The sequence below is a fragment of the Equus przewalskii genome, chromosome 1 (assembly GCF_037783145.1).
Source record: "Equus przewalskii isolate Varuska chromosome 1, EquPr2, whole genome shotgun sequence".
Taxonomy (NCBI): Eukaryota; Metazoa; Chordata; class Mammalia; order Perissodactyla; family Equidae; genus Equus; species Equus przewalskii.
Window position 1 is genome coordinate 29,085,490 of NC_091831.1, and position 19,658 is coordinate 29,105,147.

The 19,658-nt window shown below is 50.6% G+C and overlaps 1 protein-coding gene across 7 annotated transcripts in view; it reads right to left on the reverse strand.

Moving 5' to 3' along the window:
- Positions 1 to 19,658, reverse strand: part of PAX2 (paired box 2) — a 91,959-nt gene that overhangs the window by 17,438 nt on the left and 54,863 nt on the right. For all 7 annotated transcript variants that reach the window (XM_070558853.1, XM_070558812.1, XM_070558827.1 and 4 more), the window contains 2 exons: positions 4,244 to 4,419; positions 1,884 to 2,010 (listed from right to left, as the gene is read on the reverse strand). In XM_070558853.1, the coding sequence (XP_070414954.1) occupies positions 1,884 to 2,010; positions 4,244 to 4,419 (303 nt within the window). The remainder of the gene's footprint in view (positions 1 to 1,883; positions 2,011 to 4,243; positions 4,420 to 19,658) is intronic.

Genomic DNA, 19,658 nt, shown 5'->3' on the forward strand with positions numbered 1-19,658 from the left:
ATTACCACTGGTGAACAGCTCCGAATGTTAATGGTTCTGCTTTTGTTACTCCTCGCTTGATTGAAATGTCGCATACAGATTGAGATGTTAGTGCTAACTTGCCACCTGGGAATGTCAAGCTGGGTCTGAAATGAACTTTTCTCACACTTGGATCCAGATGGATCAGCCGGAGATGTTCCCAGGCTGAGCTGGGACCGTTCCAGGGCCATGGGGGGGAGGCGGGCGGGGGATGCTCAAGGTGGAGGCCCTTTTCTGCACCAGCCCCAGTTCTCCTGCAGCAGGAACCCTACTCCGAAGAGCCATCTCTCCACCCCAGGAAAGCCCTGCCTTCTGGCCTGTGGCCCGGGGCACGGGAAGCACAGCTGGGCATAGAGAAATGTCTCCTGGGCTCTCTTTCGCCAGCTGCCTGGGGTGGGCGACCTTTAAGAAGTGACAGCTACTGCTCTCAGCATATCAGGAAGAAGGCAGCAGGCCTGGCCTGGGCCATCTCTCTGCCTTTGGTCAGAATACCCAGCAGCTCAAAGGGCTTCCTAGTTGGGCTAAGGAGGACTCATTCATGCCAGGGGCCAGTTGATAATAGACTATGTCCTGACCCGGTGAACCCGGCTAAAGTTGTCACTCCCAAAAGCCCCGTCCAATTCTCCAGCACTGCTAGAATGCAGCCTCTGATTGCCTAGCCAAGACCTCAACTCTGTCCAGGCTGGAAATAGTTGTACCAGGACACCTTTTAAGGGAACCTGGGACAACTAACAACAAGGCCCCTGTTGGAGGCTGGGTGGCGCATCTCAGGCCTGAGTCATGCTCAGATCAGCTCAAAGTCAGACCCAGGGCCCTATCCTACAGCGGGGCCATGCCTGCTCCCTGTCTTTGCCATTGGCTGTGATGCCGGCTGCTTGCAGCCCTGCTGCCAGGTCCCCAGGCTGCCTCCACTCGCCTTACTCGGCAGGTAACGCCTCAGTGTCTCCCAATCCCCACCAAGACCCTTCTCAATCATTCTGTCTCCCAAGGAACAAACGGCACATTGGCTTTAGTGACTCCAGGATAATTAGGTGAATTTTAATAACACCTCAATGTGTGTCTCTCCCACTTGGGCACTTTCCTGGCCCGGAAACCCTACTGCAGTGCCAGGCACCTTCCACAGCCTGCAGCTCTGTGGCCTGGAGCTTCATCAGCTGGGCCTTCCCTGCACCACACCTTGGCCTTCTTCCACTCTAGCTGCCTCTGCAGCTCCTAATCCATGGGAGCATCTAGATTTGTACCCCTCCCCTTGCATTTGACTGTGGGATAGGCTTGACCCCACCTGGCCTTGAAATCAAACCTTGGTCTTAGTGATTTCTCTGGGAAGCGGAAGGGCTAGAAGAATTGTGCTTATCTTTAACCACAGAGCTAGTTGCCATGCCCTGAAGCCCGAAGCCACAGCCACCCAGGCTGCCCAGAGGGAGGAGAAAGCAGGTCCCCCAGGAGCCTTGGGAGCACAGGAATGTGGAGGCTGCACACTGGGCACTCATGCTCCATTCTTGCCAGGCTGGCCTATTTACCCTCTGCATTCTTCTGCACACATCCCAGCAAGAGGCTCACAATTCTGGGCACCTTGGTGGAGGCAAGAAAAAAGGCAAAGAGCAAGGCAAGAAGAAGGGCAGAAAGAACCAGCAACATCCCCTTCTGGCTTTGACCTTTCCAAGCTAGAGCTCACAGGGACCCTGACCACAGTTTTTTCTTCTCACATCTGCACACATCTGTTCAGGAAGCACCCTGGTTTTTGGAGGCTCACTCTCTGCAGATATCATGGCAAGGGGCCCACTTGTCACACTGGGCCCCAGATGGCATAGACTGAGGCACCCCCACTGAAAGCAGTGCCCCCACCCTCCTGGAAGCCGCCTTACCGGTCACAACGGGGTATGTCTGCGTGCCTGACACGTTGCTGCCCAGCTCGGGGTTGGTGGATGCAGATAGACTTGACTTGACTTCATCAAGCCCAGGGGTCAGGGCTGGGAGGGAGTACTCGTTCCCCTGGGGGAGAGAGAAAAGCGACAGCTCTCTATTGACGCACACACGCCACTGAGAAAGGGCTCAGTGTGCAGATGGGGAGGAGGACCGGGGAGCCCTCCCAGATGGGGTGGAAGGAGATGGCCTCGCAGAGGGAGGGGAGAGAGGGCGGGGCAGCTCGGCAGATGATGGAGAGTTTTGTGTGGGTGGGGGTAGAACTGACTTTGTGAAGCTGGAGGTGCAGCCTATACATTATTGGTGGTTAGCCCAGCATCCTTGAAACTTCTGTAGCATCTCCTGCCTAAGAAGCCCCAAGGGCGGAGTGTAGCAGTGGGGATCCCCCTGCTTAGAGGCAAGGGGTGTCTTAAGGACCCCCTGGAGTGCGGGGCTCTTGGGGAGGAGGGGTGAACCATGACACGATGGCAGAGGCAGTAGCTGGGGGAAGGGCCTAGTGGGGCCTCCAGCCTGGCACTGCTGGGCTGGGATCGGGTGCTGGCGCCCCTTTTTTAAAAACAAACAAAGACAGCCTCACGGGCCCCTTGCTCTCTGCCTGTGCACTGGGGTATGAAATTGGGGAGGGGGAGAGTCCACATGGCTAACAGAAGGGTGGGAGGGGGCCGGTCATTGACTCTGAAAGGGTGTCCTGCCCGAAACACTCGGGTAATTGCCTTTTTATTGCAGCCACCGCCAAGCCAGACCCCAGAGCTGGGCAGACCAGGAGCCTACACAAAGCAGGAAAAGTTGCTCTGATTAATATTACGTTAAATTAAAACTGATTTTCTGCTCTTTCGGGTCCGTTTTTTTCCCTTCCGCTTCCTGGCCCCCCCAGAGGGCCCCCTCCCCTCCTTGGCTGGATGGGATTGCCTCGTCATTTCCAATTCCTTCTCGTATTGATCTTCCTGTAGAAATCAGTTTTGTAATTAGCTGCAAATTAGGCCTTCTACTGGGGGTGAAGCTGCCCCCTGATTTATCACCATAGTAATTCGCTGTGATCGGAGAGAAATTAAAATGAACTCAATTAGGCTTCGGATTTGCTTTATGGGCCCTGCTCCGAGTTTCAGGGGGAAAAATGACTGTGCTGGTGTTTAATAGTCTAATGAAAGTAAATAAAGGTTATTCATTGTAATACAGCCGGGGACTCGGGGAGGGTGCACTGAGCCGCCCGCCTCGGCCGGCTCCTCCTTTGTTGGTTTATGGCTCAGGGCACCTTAAAAAGACTTTTGATTTTTGTTTTATGAAGACAAACAGCTTATGGGATAAAAGGACGGGCGGGGAGAAAGGCGAGTAGCTGGGAGCTCGTGGAGTCCTGGAGCGGAACTGTGCCGTGTGGAGCCTGTGGGGCTGCGCTGGTGTGTGCATGTGCGTGTATGTGTGCAAGCACAGCAGACTGTTGTGCTGCGGTTGTGGGCCTGGCCTGGGCCGTAGGTGTGGGAGGAAAGGGTGTGTGCTCCCGTGTTTGAGCGTGTGCACGGGGGGCTACACGGATGTGTGGGTGGAGGCGGGTGCTGGAGGTGTGCTGGGCTGGTGGTCTGGAGGGATGCCTGCCTACTGGCTGGCGGGCTGTGCTGTGAGCACCTCGGGCTGTGTGGTGGGGAGGAAGCAGGTGGGTGGAGTGCCTGTGCACACGGGTAAATGTGAGGAAGTCAGGAGATACATGTTTCTACGTTGTGTGTTGTGCTGGTGTGTTGTGGGCTGCATCCCATGCTGTGGGTTCTGGACTGTTCTGTATCTGTAGGAAGTACTGGGTCTGAGAGGCTGTCAGCCTACCTAGGGTCACACTGGACAGCTGGATTGGGGAGCAGGAGGCAGGCACAGTGGGCTCTCCTCCTGACACTGGGTGAGCACAGATTTTCTGTAGGACCTCGTGGGCATTTTGTTAAGGGACAGGGCAAGAGGATGTTCCTGAGTGCCCTGCCAGAAGCACGGATGGCAGGGCTGGAAGGGACCTGTTATATCATATGTTCAAGCCCTTCATTCTACAGATGGGGAAACTGAGGCTCCGGAAGGGGATAAGACTTACCCAAGGCCATACTCGCACCCAGAACTGATCATTTCTAATTACTATATACCTTAATGATTTTTCTTAACTCTCCGTAATGTCCTCTTGTGAGTGTGTTCATACAGCACACACACAGTGCACCTATATGCAGCACACACGATGCTGGGCGTGCACATGGCTGATCCATGCGCACTTTCTCCAGAGGCCTGTTCTGCCCAGCGTCTTTCCACTTCTGCAGGTAGAAAGCTCCTTCCTCACCTGTTCTGATTTGATGTGCTCTGATGCCTGGAAGACGTCAGGGTAGGAAGGACGCTCAAAGACCCGATCCAAAGCTTCCAGCTGCTGCTGGGTGAAGGTGTCAGCTCGCAAGTGCTTCCGCAAACTGTCCACGCCACTCTGGGAGTCTCCATTGGGGACTGAGCCCTCGGACACATCTGGAGAACACACGGACACTCAGGCCATCAGCACAGGCCAGCAGAGGCACAGAGCAGTGCAGTGGGCAAATGGGGCAGGCATCTGGCTCAGCCCCCAGGGCTTTGCACCCCTGCGAGGACCCCCTTACTCTCAGCTTTGAGGCTGGAGGGGCTGGCCATGCCTCAGAGATCTGGCTGAGGAAGCCAGAGCCTCTGAAGGACCTGGGAAGAGAAAAGGAAGTTGTCATAGCACAGAGGGCGGGAAGGACTAGGCAGAGGTGGAGCCACAGGGGCTCCCAAGGGCTGTCTGCCCAGGGGTGTCTCCCCTGAACCCTTTCTGTTCCCGGGCCTGAGTCAATCTGGGGGAGGAGCTGAGCGTCTCGGACCAGCATTATGGAGCCTGTGGAGAATTGAACTCGGCTCTGAGATGAATATCAGTTCCACTGACTCCAAGGGTGGAAAATCATCAAATCTCCGAGGCTGAGTGTAACATGGAGACTCAGCGAAGTAATTAACTGCACCACTGAGGGAGGAGGGGCTCTGAAAGCCAAGCCGAGGCATTCTATTTGCTTTGGGTCATGACTGAGACTGGAGCAGGAGGACAGCAGGAGGAACGTGACCGCCTTGGGCAGAGACGAAGGACAGGGTCTTTGTGGATGCTCTTGTGCCTGGCCGCCCTTCTCAGCCTCTGTCCCTCACCTGGACTCTGGCTAGGTCTCCATCAGAGGCCAGCTCCTTGGCCACCTAGTTCCTCCTGCAGGTTTCCACAGGGAGCTGAGACTCACTCCATGAAGGAAAGGGCACAGTGGTGCCACACTAGTGTCCACTCCCTGGGGCTGCTGGCCTGTCCTGTCCATGTCCTGCTCTACCCAGCTTTGTCACCACTCTACCAGCCTTGCCTCCTGTCCTGGCCCTCCCGCATTGGGTTCACTGGAGTTTTCAGAGCGTTTTCTGCCACCTCTCCCTGAACCCCCACCCTGCAACTCCCCTGCCTGAGGCTGGGTCCTCCCTGGATGCAGCTTGGCCACTCCTTGGCTTCCCTCAGCCCAAGACCAGCTGGGGAGCCTTGGGCCTGTGGCCAGCCTGTGCTGTAGGCCCCAGGGTGTTCCTCTGGGACTGTTATATATATCAGTTTATAGGTGATTATACGATATGATATAATCAATATTGCATTATATACAGTAACATCGTACAGTATCATTCGGGAGACCATAGAAAATATTACATATTGATTAACCTCAACCTGCAGTCATCCTCTCTTGCTGGCCTCCCAGATGGAGCATGGGGGTCTGCTTTCCAGATGGGATCTCCTATCTTCCCTCCTCTCTATTCTGGAGGGGGTGGGAAAGCAAAGAAAGTGTGTGTGTGTCTGTGTGTGTGTATTAAGTCTGGGGTGGACAGACAGACACAGGGGCAGCCTTGATGGTATTCCTATGTTCCCTATGTTCCTATGGACACAAAACTTGGTTGTCATGTTTCTTTCTGTGTAATGTCTCTGGAATGATTTTCTGTCTCAGAGGGTGTATGTGTCTCTCTATATGAGTTAGGGTGGGGCATATTTATTTTTCCCTTTTGTGTGAGTATTTTCTGTGTATATGCATTTGTACATGTATAAACATCCAGATAAACAAGTGTCTGGGTATGTGTAAGTGACAGAGTGAGAACCTTCCTAAAAGGATATGTGTGTTTATGTGTGGGATTGCATGGGGAGCGTGAGCACACAACCCCCATGTTTCTTCTGTGCCTGCTTCTCTTTCAAGGGTGTGCCATCATTCTAATTCCACCTCTTGGAGCTATTTGCATGTTCTACCGTGTCTAATTCTCCCTTGCTGGAGTCCTCCTATCTTTTTGGAAAGCCCTGCTCACAGGGCCGAAGGAGGCAGTGAGTATCTTTGTGTGTGGTTATTGCAGTGTCACCAATGGGTCCTAGGGAGTAAAGTGTGCATTTGTCTGTGTGTGCTCACACACTATGTGCATGGGTGTGTGCATATGTGTGGGGAGACTCATTCCATGACCCTAAGTAGATTTGTGTATATGCCTGTGTGTGGCTTGGCTCAGCCTGTGTGTGTGTGTGTGTGTGTGTAGGGGCTGAACTGGAGCTTTGTCCTCAGGTCACTGGCTGGAGGAGTCTCTTTTCCTTCATTTATTCTGGGGCCCTTCAGATCTTGACAAATCTGTCACTCTAAATTTGCGAGAGATTATGGTGCTCTCTCCCCAGCCCGCAGAGAGGTGATATATGATATCTGCTGCCCCTATTGATTGCCTGATCTGGTGGCAGAGGCCGGCGAAATGAACTTGAAATGAACATCATGCCTCAACTCATTGTGCGTATAATACACTACTTAATCCCACATTTTTCAGCCGCTATGGAATTCAATTGATCAATCATGTTCCACTGATAGTACTGTTTTAGGGGTTATTGCTGCTCCCTCCACTCACTGACCTTTTTATTTATTTATTTTTTTGTATACGCAGGCCCTGGTGATAAGACAGGTTACAGAGGCAGCAACAGAGAGAAAGGGGGAGGGAGGCAGGAAAGGCAACAGGAAGCCTGCTACTGGCAGGGAAAGGAAAAAAGAGGAGAAGGAAGGGGTGGGGGAGAGGAAGAGAAAGAAGGTGCTAGAGGAGCAGGAAAGCAAACTGGTGTGATGAAAGCATGCAGAGAACCCCCAAGAGAGGCTGCAGGAAGCTTGAGGAAACTCCCCAAAGGAGAAGGGAGATGATGAGGAGGCAGGAAAGGCAGCAGTAATCATGAATGGCGAAAGAGCACACAGAAAGTTCCAGGGGAACAGGAAGGAGAGGCGCAGGAGCAGGGAGAAGGCAGTGGCATTACTGTCGGGGATAGGGAGGCAGCCCTCCCAATCAGCCACAGGGCCCATAGGCTCTCACAGGCTCTCTCCAGAGGATGGGGTGGCACCCTACGAAGGCAATGAGGAAGGGTGGGAGGGAGGAAAGGAGGCTGGGAGAACACTGGGGTCAGAGGTGCAAGGAGGAGAAGCTCAGGGAAGGAGGAGGCACAGAGGCAGCAGAAGGGCAAAAAGAGAGAGAAGAAAGAGAAAAAGCTTCCCATGCTGGAAGCCTAGGGAGGTGTTGGCTGGGGTGAGGGCACTTGCCACAGGAATAAAACCAGCTGGCTCTGCTTTCCTCCAGCCTAGGTATCCAGCAAAAGAGGGCAGTCCAGGGCCTGGATGGGGGTGGGTTTGGAGGGTAGGGTGTAGAAGAGGAAAAGGAGTGGAGAAGGAGTAGAAAAGAAAAGAGAACACAAAAGAAAGAATAGAAAAGGAAGAGGAAATGAAGCGGTTGTCAGTGCCAGTCACTTGGAGGGTCCTCCACAAGACAATGGAGAGAAAGAGCTCAGAGTGGGACTTCCCCAGGGTAGAATCTCAGAGGCGACAGTGAGGTAGAGAGATAGAACTGGGCTATAAACACTGGTAGGCCCAGATACTGAAGGGCTCTCTGTCAGAGCTGGGCTAAAATAGAGACGAGGCAGAAGCAAGTCTTGATCTAGGCTTCAGAGTGAGCAGGGAAGGAAAGTGTGTAATTAGATAGCATCCATCCCCTCGTGAACTCCTTGTGGCCAGGCACCATGACCAATGCATCTCTGTGACTCCAGTGCCAGGCACGGAGCTGGGCAAAGAGTTGGTACTAATGAATGATTGAATGAATGAATGAGGCTCTCCTGGGTAGCAATCAAAGCCAGACCCCTGGCAGAAGGTCTCTGGATTGGCCTGGAACCCCTGGTCACCCAGTCACTTGTCAGGCAAGTCCCATGCAATCCTAGCTATTAGACGATGTGGGAAGAACCCCCCAGCAGGCCCCTGAGCAGACTGATGCTCCTTCTTCACATGCTCCCACTTCTTGTGGGTTTCTAACAGCATTAACTCTGGTCCGTAGGAGGCCCTTCCCACCCTTGTCAACACCATTGTGTCCACCTATGGTGCCTCTAACCAAGGGACAGAGAACATTATGTTCCTAGTTAAGAGCAGAACTTAAACTTGGAGCTGCAGAACTGCCATCCAAAGCAGGTGGCAGAGGTTGCTTGAGAACAGAGCCCAGAAATGGCCTCTACGTTGGACTCCCCACACCAAGGCCCTGGTCACAGAGAGCACAGGTGAGATAAAATGGGTCTATCTTCTTGTGGTGGGAGCTGGTTCCAGGGAAGGCCTTTCCTAAATAAAGAGAGGAGGCCCTTGGCCTTCACCTTGATGGGATAACAAGTCAGGGCTCCAAGAAGAAGGCTGGAGTGTGGTGGCCATATGTCCTGAGCTTTCTGGAACAATTCTGATTTCCAATATTCTTTCCCACTCTCCTATGTTTTCAGATTCAATTTGGAAAATGTGGTTGCTGTAGGTCCAGCAACACCTCTAGAGCAAGTAAGTGGCCATGTGCTAGTCAGTCTCCATTAGAGAAGGAGTCAGCCCCATTCTCCTGTTGTCCCCTGCCCGGCCATCATCCATTAGCAGCTGACAACACTCAGAGCTTATTACATGCCATCGAATCCCCCCAAGAACCCCAGGAGGTAAGTACCGTCATACCTATTTTAAAGATAAGGAAACCAAGGTGAAGAGAGGTTAAGTAGCTTATCCAAGGCTGTGCAGCTGGTAAATGTCAGGATGTGAAGTTAGATCTGACTCCAGAGCCTGCCCTAGACATCATTCAACTCTGCTGTCTGGGTGCCAAACCCAAGGCCCCAGCTGAGGGCCACTTGGCCCTATCTGGGAACATGGTTCCCCTCCCAGCATCCCCACTTCTCTGCCTTGCACCCTCCCTACACTGAGGCTATGGTCCTATGGTCCTATGGTCCTAGGGCCTATGGTCCCTGAGCTGGCTGAGCACAGACTGAGGCCAGAATGATTAGGGGACACCTGGTCCATATTCTTCATTTCACAGTAATGAAAACTAGCTGGTTGGGGGGTGAGAGGGGCGGGAGGGGAGGTGACCAGTCCAAGGTCATACAACAAGGTGGCAGGACTCTCAGGACGGGAGCCCCTTCCAGGTGCTTCGTCCACTACAGCATGAGCACTCTCAAGGAGAGTGCACATCCACAAGTCCTTTCTGGAAAGAAGCAGGATATAAATAAATTAATTAAATTAAACAAACTGCTGAGTTAAAACTTTGACGTATATTGTTCTTCCAAGGGGAACAAAGGCTCACGTTGTCTTCTCCTCTGACCGCTTCCTATATGCTTAGCGGTTAAAGAGAAGCTTTCATAGACATTAGATTACTGGAGCTTCCTAACCACTCTCCAAGGTAGGTAGGGATTATAATCCTCTTTTTACTGGTGAGGAAACTGAGGCTCAGAGAAAATGAAGTGCAGGTTAAATGAGGGTAAGTGGCTAGCTCAAGGGCATATCCACCTGGGAGCCCTCCCAAAGAAGGTGCACCACGGACAGCCGTGGACTGAGCAGCAAAGAGCAGCAGCTGCCTCCCAGCCAATGTCCAGAGCATGGGCTCCAGCAGTGGGGCCCCAGTTTCCACGCAGATGAAGAGAACTTCAGACAAAAGATCTTCTTGACTGGGAGGAGAGCCACCAGCATGGTCGCAGTGGTTACTTCTTGATCATGAGCAAATTATTCTCTTCTCATCTTAAGTTTTTCCATATTGTCCAGGCTTTGTACAATAAGCATGAACCACTTCTAGAATCATTAATAAAAATGTCTTTTACTCCTCCACAAAAACATCTGATCTCCTCATTCACTAAGCCTTGTCACTCCCCATCTATTCCTGGGCTGCCCTGGAGCAGAGCCTTACCGCCCACCTCTCTGACCCCAGGCCAGAACCCTCTGGATGGCCAACCATGAGTAGGGTTGTCCAGTGATGTCTCGTCAGCTTGGGGAGGGAGGTAGTCCCTGAACACCATGTCTTAGGGATGAGGGCTAGGGACAAAGGACAAAACTGAATTGTTCTGTCCTCCTTGTGTGTTGACATTCTACTTGAATTCCCAAAGTAGTCACTGCAGGGACAAGAGAAATTCTTGTGCACTGACCGAAAGGTAAGTGGGGGTGATGGTAACAGACAGAATGCAATAATGGCATTTCCTGGGTGGGGAAGCACCAAGGCCCATCAAAGTCCCCCAAGTCAAGATGGGCTGCCCAGGGGCTGCCCACAAATCCCCAGAAGAAGGAAGGAGGCATTTGAGAGGAATTCTTTTAAAATATAGTAAAGAACTACATTAACTTCCGTTTTCTAAGCCCAGATACACATATCTACCTGTCTACGGGGAAAGTGACAACATTTGGGCTTTAGCATACACTCATTAAATCCATTCAACTTTACGAGGTACTCATGATTCTTCTTCTCATTTTTTAGACGAGAGGCAAAATGATTTGTTCAACATCATCAAACTAGTAAGTAGCAAAGGGCAGATTTGAGCACAGAGATATCTGACTCCAAAGCCCTCTCCACTCTATCAAATGTGCCTTCTTCATCCAAGATCATCATCATCATCATCATCATTTATTGAGCACTAACTATGTACTAGGCAGGCTTGAGGTGCTTTACACACATTATCTCTAATCCTCACAGAACACTTGCAAAAGAGATACCATTAGTTCATTTTACAAATGAGGAAGCAAGCTGAGGGAGAATAGAAAACATGGGCAAGATTACACAGCAAAGAAGTAATCCCGGGGAGAGTAACTCAGTTCATCCGCAGACAGAAAATGACCCGATACAGGAAGAGAAAAGGGGGGGTAGGCGGGGGGAGCAGTGGGTGATCGGCCTCAACCCCTAGGGGGCCAGGGGAGCAGGAGGAGTCAGAGGCCAGCTGTGGTTGGGGTGGGGGCTCTATGCAAACATTTGCTCCATACCATTCTGGACTGGCAGCCTTGGCTGCCCTCTCTCTTCTTGCCTTAGCTCCTCTAACACTGCCTTCCCTCTCTGAGGGGTTCACCCCCAGGCCACCCCCAGTCTCCCCAGCTGCCAGTTGTTGCAGTTTCAAACTCAATTGTTCTCCTCGGTACTGAGGCAAATGGAGTCATTAATTACCTTCTATCGGCTGGGCTGAGTTCAGAATGCGATCAATATCCCCGCTTGTCATTCAGGGCAGCCGGCCTGTGCAGCCCCAGCCCCACCCCCACGGCAGCACAGGACCGCGGAGGTCTGGGCTGCCACCCTGGCCCTCCCACCAGATTGAGAACAGGGAGTGAGGTGTGGGATGCTGAGGAATGGGGCTGCCTTCCAGACTGGGAGAAGAGCAAGGATTAATGGAATGGGGAGCGAAGGAGAAAAGAAAGAGAAGGAGAGTGAGGGAATGAGGAGAGGAGGGAGCAGTAAAAGGAGGGGAGGAAAGAAAGGGGAAGCCACGGTGATGGGAAGCAGGCAGAAAGGGAAAGGAGGAGAGAGGAGGAAAGGGGTGTGCAGTGTGCTGGGAGGGGCTGGAGAACGTGCTGGAGGAAACACTGTTTGTCCAAGGATGACATTCCCCATTGCCTCCCATCCTCAAACTGGACAATCTGTGAGACTGCCTCGGCTAGGAACCCCAAGCTAAGCTCAAGAGGAGAGCACAAAGAAGCCCTTGGCAATCCAGCCCAAAACTTAGGCTTTGAGCAAGACTAGGTTCTGCCCAGCCTTCCAGCCCTGTCAAACCACCCGGTATCCTTGACCAACCCCAGCTTCTAAATACTCCATGAGTACATAAGAGCGTGAAGGGGGCGGGGGGGTGGCTGCCTGGCCTGTCTGGCTGGGCCCATCTACACCCATATGCCTCTGTGGATATTAACTGCATTAGTGGCCCTAACATAACGCTGAACTGGGGGTGACATCTCCTGGGTTGAAATCCTGGCTTTGTGATTCACGTCCTATATATATATGACCTTGGCCAAGTCCCTCGAGCCTCTCTGGATTGAGTTTCCCCAGTGTATACCAGAACCTTGCTAGCTCCTCCCTCAGCAGTATTCATTTCTCCTGTCTCTGTGTTCCAGTAGCCATATATCCAAACCTCTATTGTCGAAATAATAATAATAACTAAAATTGATCCAGTTCCTATTAAGGTACCAGACACTATGCTTAACTTACACCCACTGATTTAATCCTTACAATAACAGCAACTAACATTAAGTACTTACTATATATTAGGCACCCATCTAAGAATTTTACATGTATTAACTCACTTAATTTTCACCATAACTTAAGCAGGAAGCTTCTATCATTGTCCCCATTTTGTAGATAAGGAAATGAAGTGTAAAGGTTCAGGAAGTTTCCTAAGGTTAGGCAGCTACAAGTGATGGGGAAGGCAGAAGCAAACCCAGGCAATGTACCTCTGGCAGCTGAGCTCATAACCTGGAGGAACCTAGGGCCAAGGAGGTTAGGCAACTTGCCCCAAATTACTTAGTGTAGTCAGCAAGTGGCAGACCCAAATTTAGAGTCTATACATATCATAGTTATTTTTTAATGTTTGTTTTCTCCACTAAACTATGACTATTTTGAAGGCAGGGACCCATCTTTTTCATTTTTGTAAACCTAGCATAGGGCCTGACACATAACAGGTGATGAAAAATATTGGCTGATTTGTCAAAAAGAATTTCAAAAGCAAAGGTTGATAAATTCTTAATCTGCCTTGCTCAATGGTTTACCTTTTAGAAGGAAAAAGAAGCAGCAAAGGAAATTGCTACTCTGGATTCAGTGTCATCACATTTTACAGCTGGAAAGTACCATGGAGATCATTTAATCCAATTCCCTCCTAGAAATTAAAAAAAAAAAAGGCCCAGGAAGGTTAAATAATTTCCCATGTCACACAGCTAGTCATCGTTAGGATGGGAACTGAGGTTCTTAGCCCAGTGCCCTTTCCACCATTCCAGGCTGATAAATTCTGACCAAGAAAGAAAAACTGACAAAAGGGAAGTGATGGGGATCTGGGGAGAAAGAACCATCTCTAGAGTTGACAGTAGGAAAAGAAGGGAGCATTGGACAAAATCCGATTTGAGGAAAGCCAACTGATATGTGTTGAGGGAAAGAATGGTCATGTGATCCCATGGCAAGAGATTCTAGAAGGGAATATAATTCTATAAGGACAGGATGCTCTAAAAATGAAATTCCGCCTCTACAAGCTCAAATAATCAGCCTGACAAAGTAAAGGGAGTGGGAGTGGGGGAGGGGTGGAAAGAGAAGGATGTTTAAGGAAAATCATTGTTGTTGCACACGGATAAGCTTTAAAATATGATGAGCCTAGATTTTAAAAGGACATGTACATCGAACAGTGGAAGATTATGCGGCCATTAAAAAATCATGTTTTCAAAGAATATTTAATGATATGTGAAAATGCTCCTATATAATGTTAAGTGAAAATAGCAAGATACGAGCTATATATACAGTATCATTCCAGTTTTGATAAAAATTATAAATATAAAATTATGCATGCACAGGAAAAAAAAGACTGTAAAGAATATACTAAATTCCAACGGTGGTTACCTCTTGATGATGAGATTAGGTGTGATTTAAAAAAAATTTACTGTATCTCCCAGATATTTTGCAATGAGCATGTATTACGCTTATTATCAGACAAAAGTAATTTTTTTCTCCTCTTATAAAGGACACAAAACAGATGGAATGAGGGGACTACAACCAAGGATGGATATGAGAGGAGCATGAGCCTGTCAGGAAGACAAAAGCTCAGAACAAGCTGAGACAACAGAAAAGGGCTGGGCAGCTAGGTTTGGAGGAAGAACAAAAAGGAAGGCAGGTTCAGGCTGAGTGCTTGGGAAGAGGAGGTGATAGTGAGAGAAACGAGAGAGAAGGCAGAACTTCAGCTTCCCTTTGTCTTCTCCACCAAAGAAAAGAATCTCCAAAAATGGGACCAGCAGGAGTTGCCCAGGTCAGGAGAAGCCAGGCAGGTAATTCCTAACCAATTCAACTGAGTTAACTTTCCCAGGCCCAGAAAATTCATATATCAGGACCCTGGGGGAAAAAGTAGATAGGATCCTAAAAGTTTTATTGATAATCCTTGAGAAGTCACACTGAAAGGCTGAGGCAGTGACAAATGCCATCCCTTCTTGCAAAAAAGGGAAAAAGGTAAACTTATGCAAACAACACTAATAAATTTAATGTTAGGGTCTGGAAATCTTTTAGAAGAAATTATTATACAGTTAGTTTGTAGGCACTAAAAAAGAAAACGGTGATACCCTGAAGCCTGCAGGCACTCACCAAGAGTAAGTCGTGGCACATTAACTAGATACCCATGCTTACAGCAAATGCCATCCCCACTTAGACTCCCTCAGTTACCCTGGTTGGAAGCAACTGCTTTTATTTTAAACACTCATTATAGCGCTTCATACCTTGATCATAGCATCTATCTCATCTTGCTCCTATAATGATGTGCACACTGCCTCGCTACTAGATCAGAAGCTTCTTGAGGTCAAGGACTGTGTCCTATTGACCTTTGTGAATCAGTCCTGCCATGCTTTATACATAACAGGCACTCACTCTGCTCATCAACTTAAACTGGATTTTTTAATTGATTAAGGAAATGCTGTGGATGCAGCATGTGAATGTCAACATTACACAGAGAATCTCCTCCCTAACTTTATGGGCGAGATGAAGAAAAGTGAAACGGTTGACAGCTGTTGGGCTTAAATAGTACGTCAAGCATTCGTTTATCACAACCAGGAGACAGCGCTCCATTGTGGGCCAAGCGGCTCTCCTTTAGTTTAAAGGAAAAGAACTCTTAAACAAAACCTACTGGTATGATGACATAGAAGACATCCTTATGATCTCAATTGGGGGAAACTAAGAGCCCAAACCAACAAGATGAAATTCAACAGGGATAAATGGAATGCCCTATGTTTAGGTTAAAAAAAATCAATTACACAAGTGCAGAATGGAGTAGACCCGACTTGATAGCAATTGATGTGAAAAAGATCGTGAGGTTTTAGTTGACCACGAACTCAATATGAGTTTGAGTCTGACACGGCTGCTAAAAAAATCAAATGTAATCTTCAGCTACATTATGGATGTAGAGTCTCCAGATGGAGAGTGGCAATGGTTCTACTGTACTTGGCATTGGCTAGACTGTCTCTAGAGTTTAGTGTTCATTTAAGAGGGACTTTAACTGTCAAGAATGAATTCAGAGATGGGTAACCAGGGTGGTGAGGGACTTCCCTCAAGCGCAGGCATCACACCACATGAGAAACCGAAATCCACCCAGGACTCAGCCCCGTGTTTTTCCAGGTGCTCAGTAAATCAGGTGGAATGAATGGAAAGGAGGGAGTGAGGGAGGAAGGGAGAGAAGAGAAGGTGTCAAATGGAGATCTTTACCACCACTCTTTGTGTGTGGTTAATGTCCTTATCTCTATTTTAAAGATGAGGAACTAACTTTCAGAGAGATTATGTAATTAATTAGCCGAAGGTCCCAGAGCAAGTAAGGAAGGGAGATGGAGTCTGCATCCAGACATTTGGATTCTAAGTCCTGTACTCTTCCCTCAACACCACACTGACTTAGTATAAAGGCAATGCTGAGTATAAAGGCAATGACAACTGTCCATCTATGCCCAATGTCCAGGTAGCGGCTGTGACCTGTCAGGCAGAACTGCTGGAGGGGAGAGTTCTATCTGAATGGTAGATAAGACCAGATGACCTGTAAGAGTCTGTCTCTGCCTTGTCACCACTCTCAGCCAGCCACTGGCCTCCCTCCATATGGGAGATGTCCCTGGAGACAGCCTCTCGAATCTTACCACTCCCAGTCTGGAGTCCCCTTTCCTGCTTGCTCCTCTGGCCTCTTCAGGATTCCCATTGAACACTCAGCTGCATGGTTCAGCATTTAACTAACAGCTCCTTGTCTGGAGTGTAGCCTTGTTCCCCAAATGGATCATAAGTTCCTTGAGATCCACGTCCTGGTTATTTGCTCCTCTCATACATCCCAACACAGTGGGCACTTGGGCCCACATTGATACAAAGGTCTCCAGAGAGGTAAGTTTTCTCAATATTCGACCTATTTATACGTCAAAGCAAATCACAGACACTCAGCTCTCTGAAACGGTTTACAGGAAATCTGCCCAAGGACAGAGGGATGGCCTGAGTGATCGTTTAGGGTCCTCGTATTTCCTAACCAACCTGTAGAGAAGAGGGAGATATGGGGAGACCTAGAACCCGAGAATTGTACTAGTACAGCTACTTTCCTGTTTTGAGTAAGTTAGCTTCCCTTCCCTCCACCCCCCCACCCCACCTCCCTTACCTGTAGGAAAGAAGGGCATGGGCACCCACTGCCAACAGAGCCAGCCTGAGTGTGTGTGACTCCTTATGTGAAGAAGTAGAAGCAGGGTGAGCTGGCACAGACGGGGGAGGAGCGGAGGGAAGGCCAGAGGCAGTGGGAGGAGAGCCAACAGGTAGTGGGGGAGAGAGGACAGATGCACAGGGAAAGGGGAGGGGTGCGTATTGGGTGGGTTTGGGTGAATTCCCCAGTGATCAACTACCCTGCCTGAGAGCATGCGCTGTGCCTCCTGCTGGCCTGCTGGTAGAGGCTGGCGCTCCAGGCTCAATGACCACCAGTGGGAAAGGATTTCTGGCCGAGTGTCTGTCTGTGTAGGACCAGAGTCCTCCGTCAGTGTCTCTGGGCTCTCAGGGAGGGGCTGAGGCCTCCTGCTTGATGCTGGGCTCCAGCTGGGGCCAGAACCAGTTAGAAACGTCTCTGGAGCCAGAAGGGAAGGGGGCTTTGTTAGCTCAAAGGACACAAGCAAGGCGAAAAATTACATACCAGGCCGCCCTAAGTATGCTTGTTTAGAGAAACTGCTTGCATTTATGAAGTCTTTGGTGCGGAAAGCAGGGTTGCAAATGACTGCATCAGAGCGACAGCAAAGGCCATTAATTTCCTGTTATGTTTTCCTGTGTTGGGGGCTTTATTAATTTAATTTTACACTGTCGAACAACAGCGAGAGCTGACACTGCCACACCGCCACGGCTGGGGTTTTCTTTTTGTGTGTGTAGCAAGGCTTTGCCTGACATGCAAATCAACGCTATTACCGGAACCAATAAAGATGTGTGGAGGGAAGAGGGGAGGGATAAGGAGGGGGAGGAGGGAAGGAGGGAGGGGAAAGGAGAGAGAAGGGGAGAGAAAGGGCGAGAGCCATCCTTGGCCAGTTTCTGCCTCCCTCTGTGCCTTACGTCTCCTGGCTTCCTGAGCATCCCCCACAATCAGCAATTTCTGCCCATCCTTCACTTTCCCTTCTACTCTTTTCCTCCCTCAACTCTGCTTTCGGATGACTCTACCTCTGTTGTCCTCCTCTGTCCCAGTCCTGGTAGAGCTTGAATAGGGACATAAGTTCCAGGGAGAGCTGAGAGATGGGCTCTCCTCACTGCCCGTGCCCAGTGGAGGCATGTCATGAGAGCACAGGGGCAAGAAATGAGATGTTGCCAACCCCGCAGATGGGAGCAAACACCTTTGCTATAAACTTCCCTTTCCGGTCATTTTTCCCCTCTAGACTCCCCTCTCCTCTAAAGTCAAGGATCCCAGCCCACGTACGCATTATTAGTGCATACACACTCATGTGCTTGTGTACGTGACGAAGAGTCTAGAAAGGCAGATATGCTACCTTGTTTATAAGTCCCTCTGAGAGCTCCCATATCCTAATCTTGTCAACCACTTATTTCCTTTGAATTCCCCCCCAAAAAATTGTCTCTAATTGTTTCTCCTCGAGAGACTCCAGCAGCTTCCTTCAGAAGCCGCAAAGTACCCAGCGCCTCTAGACTAAGTGCTGGAGAAAAGTGGATCCCCAGCATCAGAAAAAGGCAGGGTCCTGGGAGACCACATTCTGGTTTCTTTTACTACCTAGACCTCATCCCACCAGCCCAAGACTACTGGCACTGCCCCTCACCCAGAGCGGCTGCCACTGCTGGTTGCCCCAGTGGTCCACACTGCCCTTGGCCCAGCTTACCACACCATCAGTCCACCCCGATGTCCACAGTGCCCATGTGTCTGGGTTGGCCACGCCACCAAAGGAGATGGAGATGGGGGTGGGGTGGTAAGAAGGAAGAGAAGGAAAGCTCCTAGAGTCCTTCCTACCAAACACCCGTCTGCATCCCTCCATCCCAGGCTTCAGAGTCTGCCGGAGCCTAGGGAGCTCCGTGTGAGTCAGTGAGACACACACACACACACACACACACACACACACACACACACACACGGGGGGGGGGGGAGAAAATATGTGTGTGTGTGTGTATGTGTGTGTCCGTGCGTCTCTCCCTCTGACACTGGCTTGCTCGCACTCCTGCCTGCACTTTCTGCTTCAGGAGCTGTTTGGTAGGCTTGGAGAGGCTGCTGGATGGAACCCAGCTCTCCCTAGGAGGAAAGCATAAACTTCATAAACTGCATTTACTTTAATGCAGGTTCCTGGGGCTGCTTTCCTCAGGCTTTTCTTCCCTCCCCTTGTCCGCTCTGTCTCGATCACATTTTATCCCTGCCCCTGTGTGCACCCAGACCTCTCTCTCTCACACACCCACACTAAAGCCAGTACTCCTGAAAAAGAGGAAGCCTGGGGCAGGAGGAGAATGCGCAAGGTATAAAAGCTCTGTTTAAGGGAGAAAGCCCTAGAAAGACCCCGTGGGATGCCCATGCACTTGTCTCCAGTGGAGAGGAGCACAGAGGATGCTTTCAGGCAGGTAGGTGTGTGCCTCAGGGAGGGAGGGATGCTGACATGTCGGGAGATGGCCAAATTAGGAGCCACCTGAAGGCTGGGCCACAGGGCTCCAAGGAAGGGAGGGAGAAAAGGCGAGGCCTCCGCACAGGTTGAGGTTTGTGAGGCCTCCCTTGTCTGGTGTTGTCAAGGTCAGCAGGTTCGGGTTCATCGAAGGGTCAGGATGGTTTGAATTACTGGCTCCGCGGCAACTCTGCTCTAAGGCTCGTGATCCAGGCCTAGCCCTCCCCCAACCCTCCTTGCCTTTCCACCCCCACGGGGCAGAATGGGGAGGGTCCCCTGAGAGCCCTACGGCCACCAGGGGCCTGAGGAAGGCAGGCAGGGGAGGGGTCCTTCCCTGGACTCCAGGGCTCCTTTTTGTGTAGCCAGGAATGGTCGGGGAGGCTGCTGGGACCCACTCCTCTAACAGACAGCAATCCTGGGTGTCCCCAGCCCCCCTTCTCTCCAAACCCCTTTTCCAAGGGGGCCTCCATGTCCCTGCCCCCCTGGCCTGCAGAGGAGGAGGCACCCAGGGAGGCGAGCCCGTGAGCAGCATGCCTGGGGGACAGCCTCAGCGCCCAGCTCCTCCCTCCTGCGTCCAGAGCCTGTGCTTGCTTAGGGGAGAAGGGCAGAGCTGAGGCAGCGGATTTCTCGCTGGGT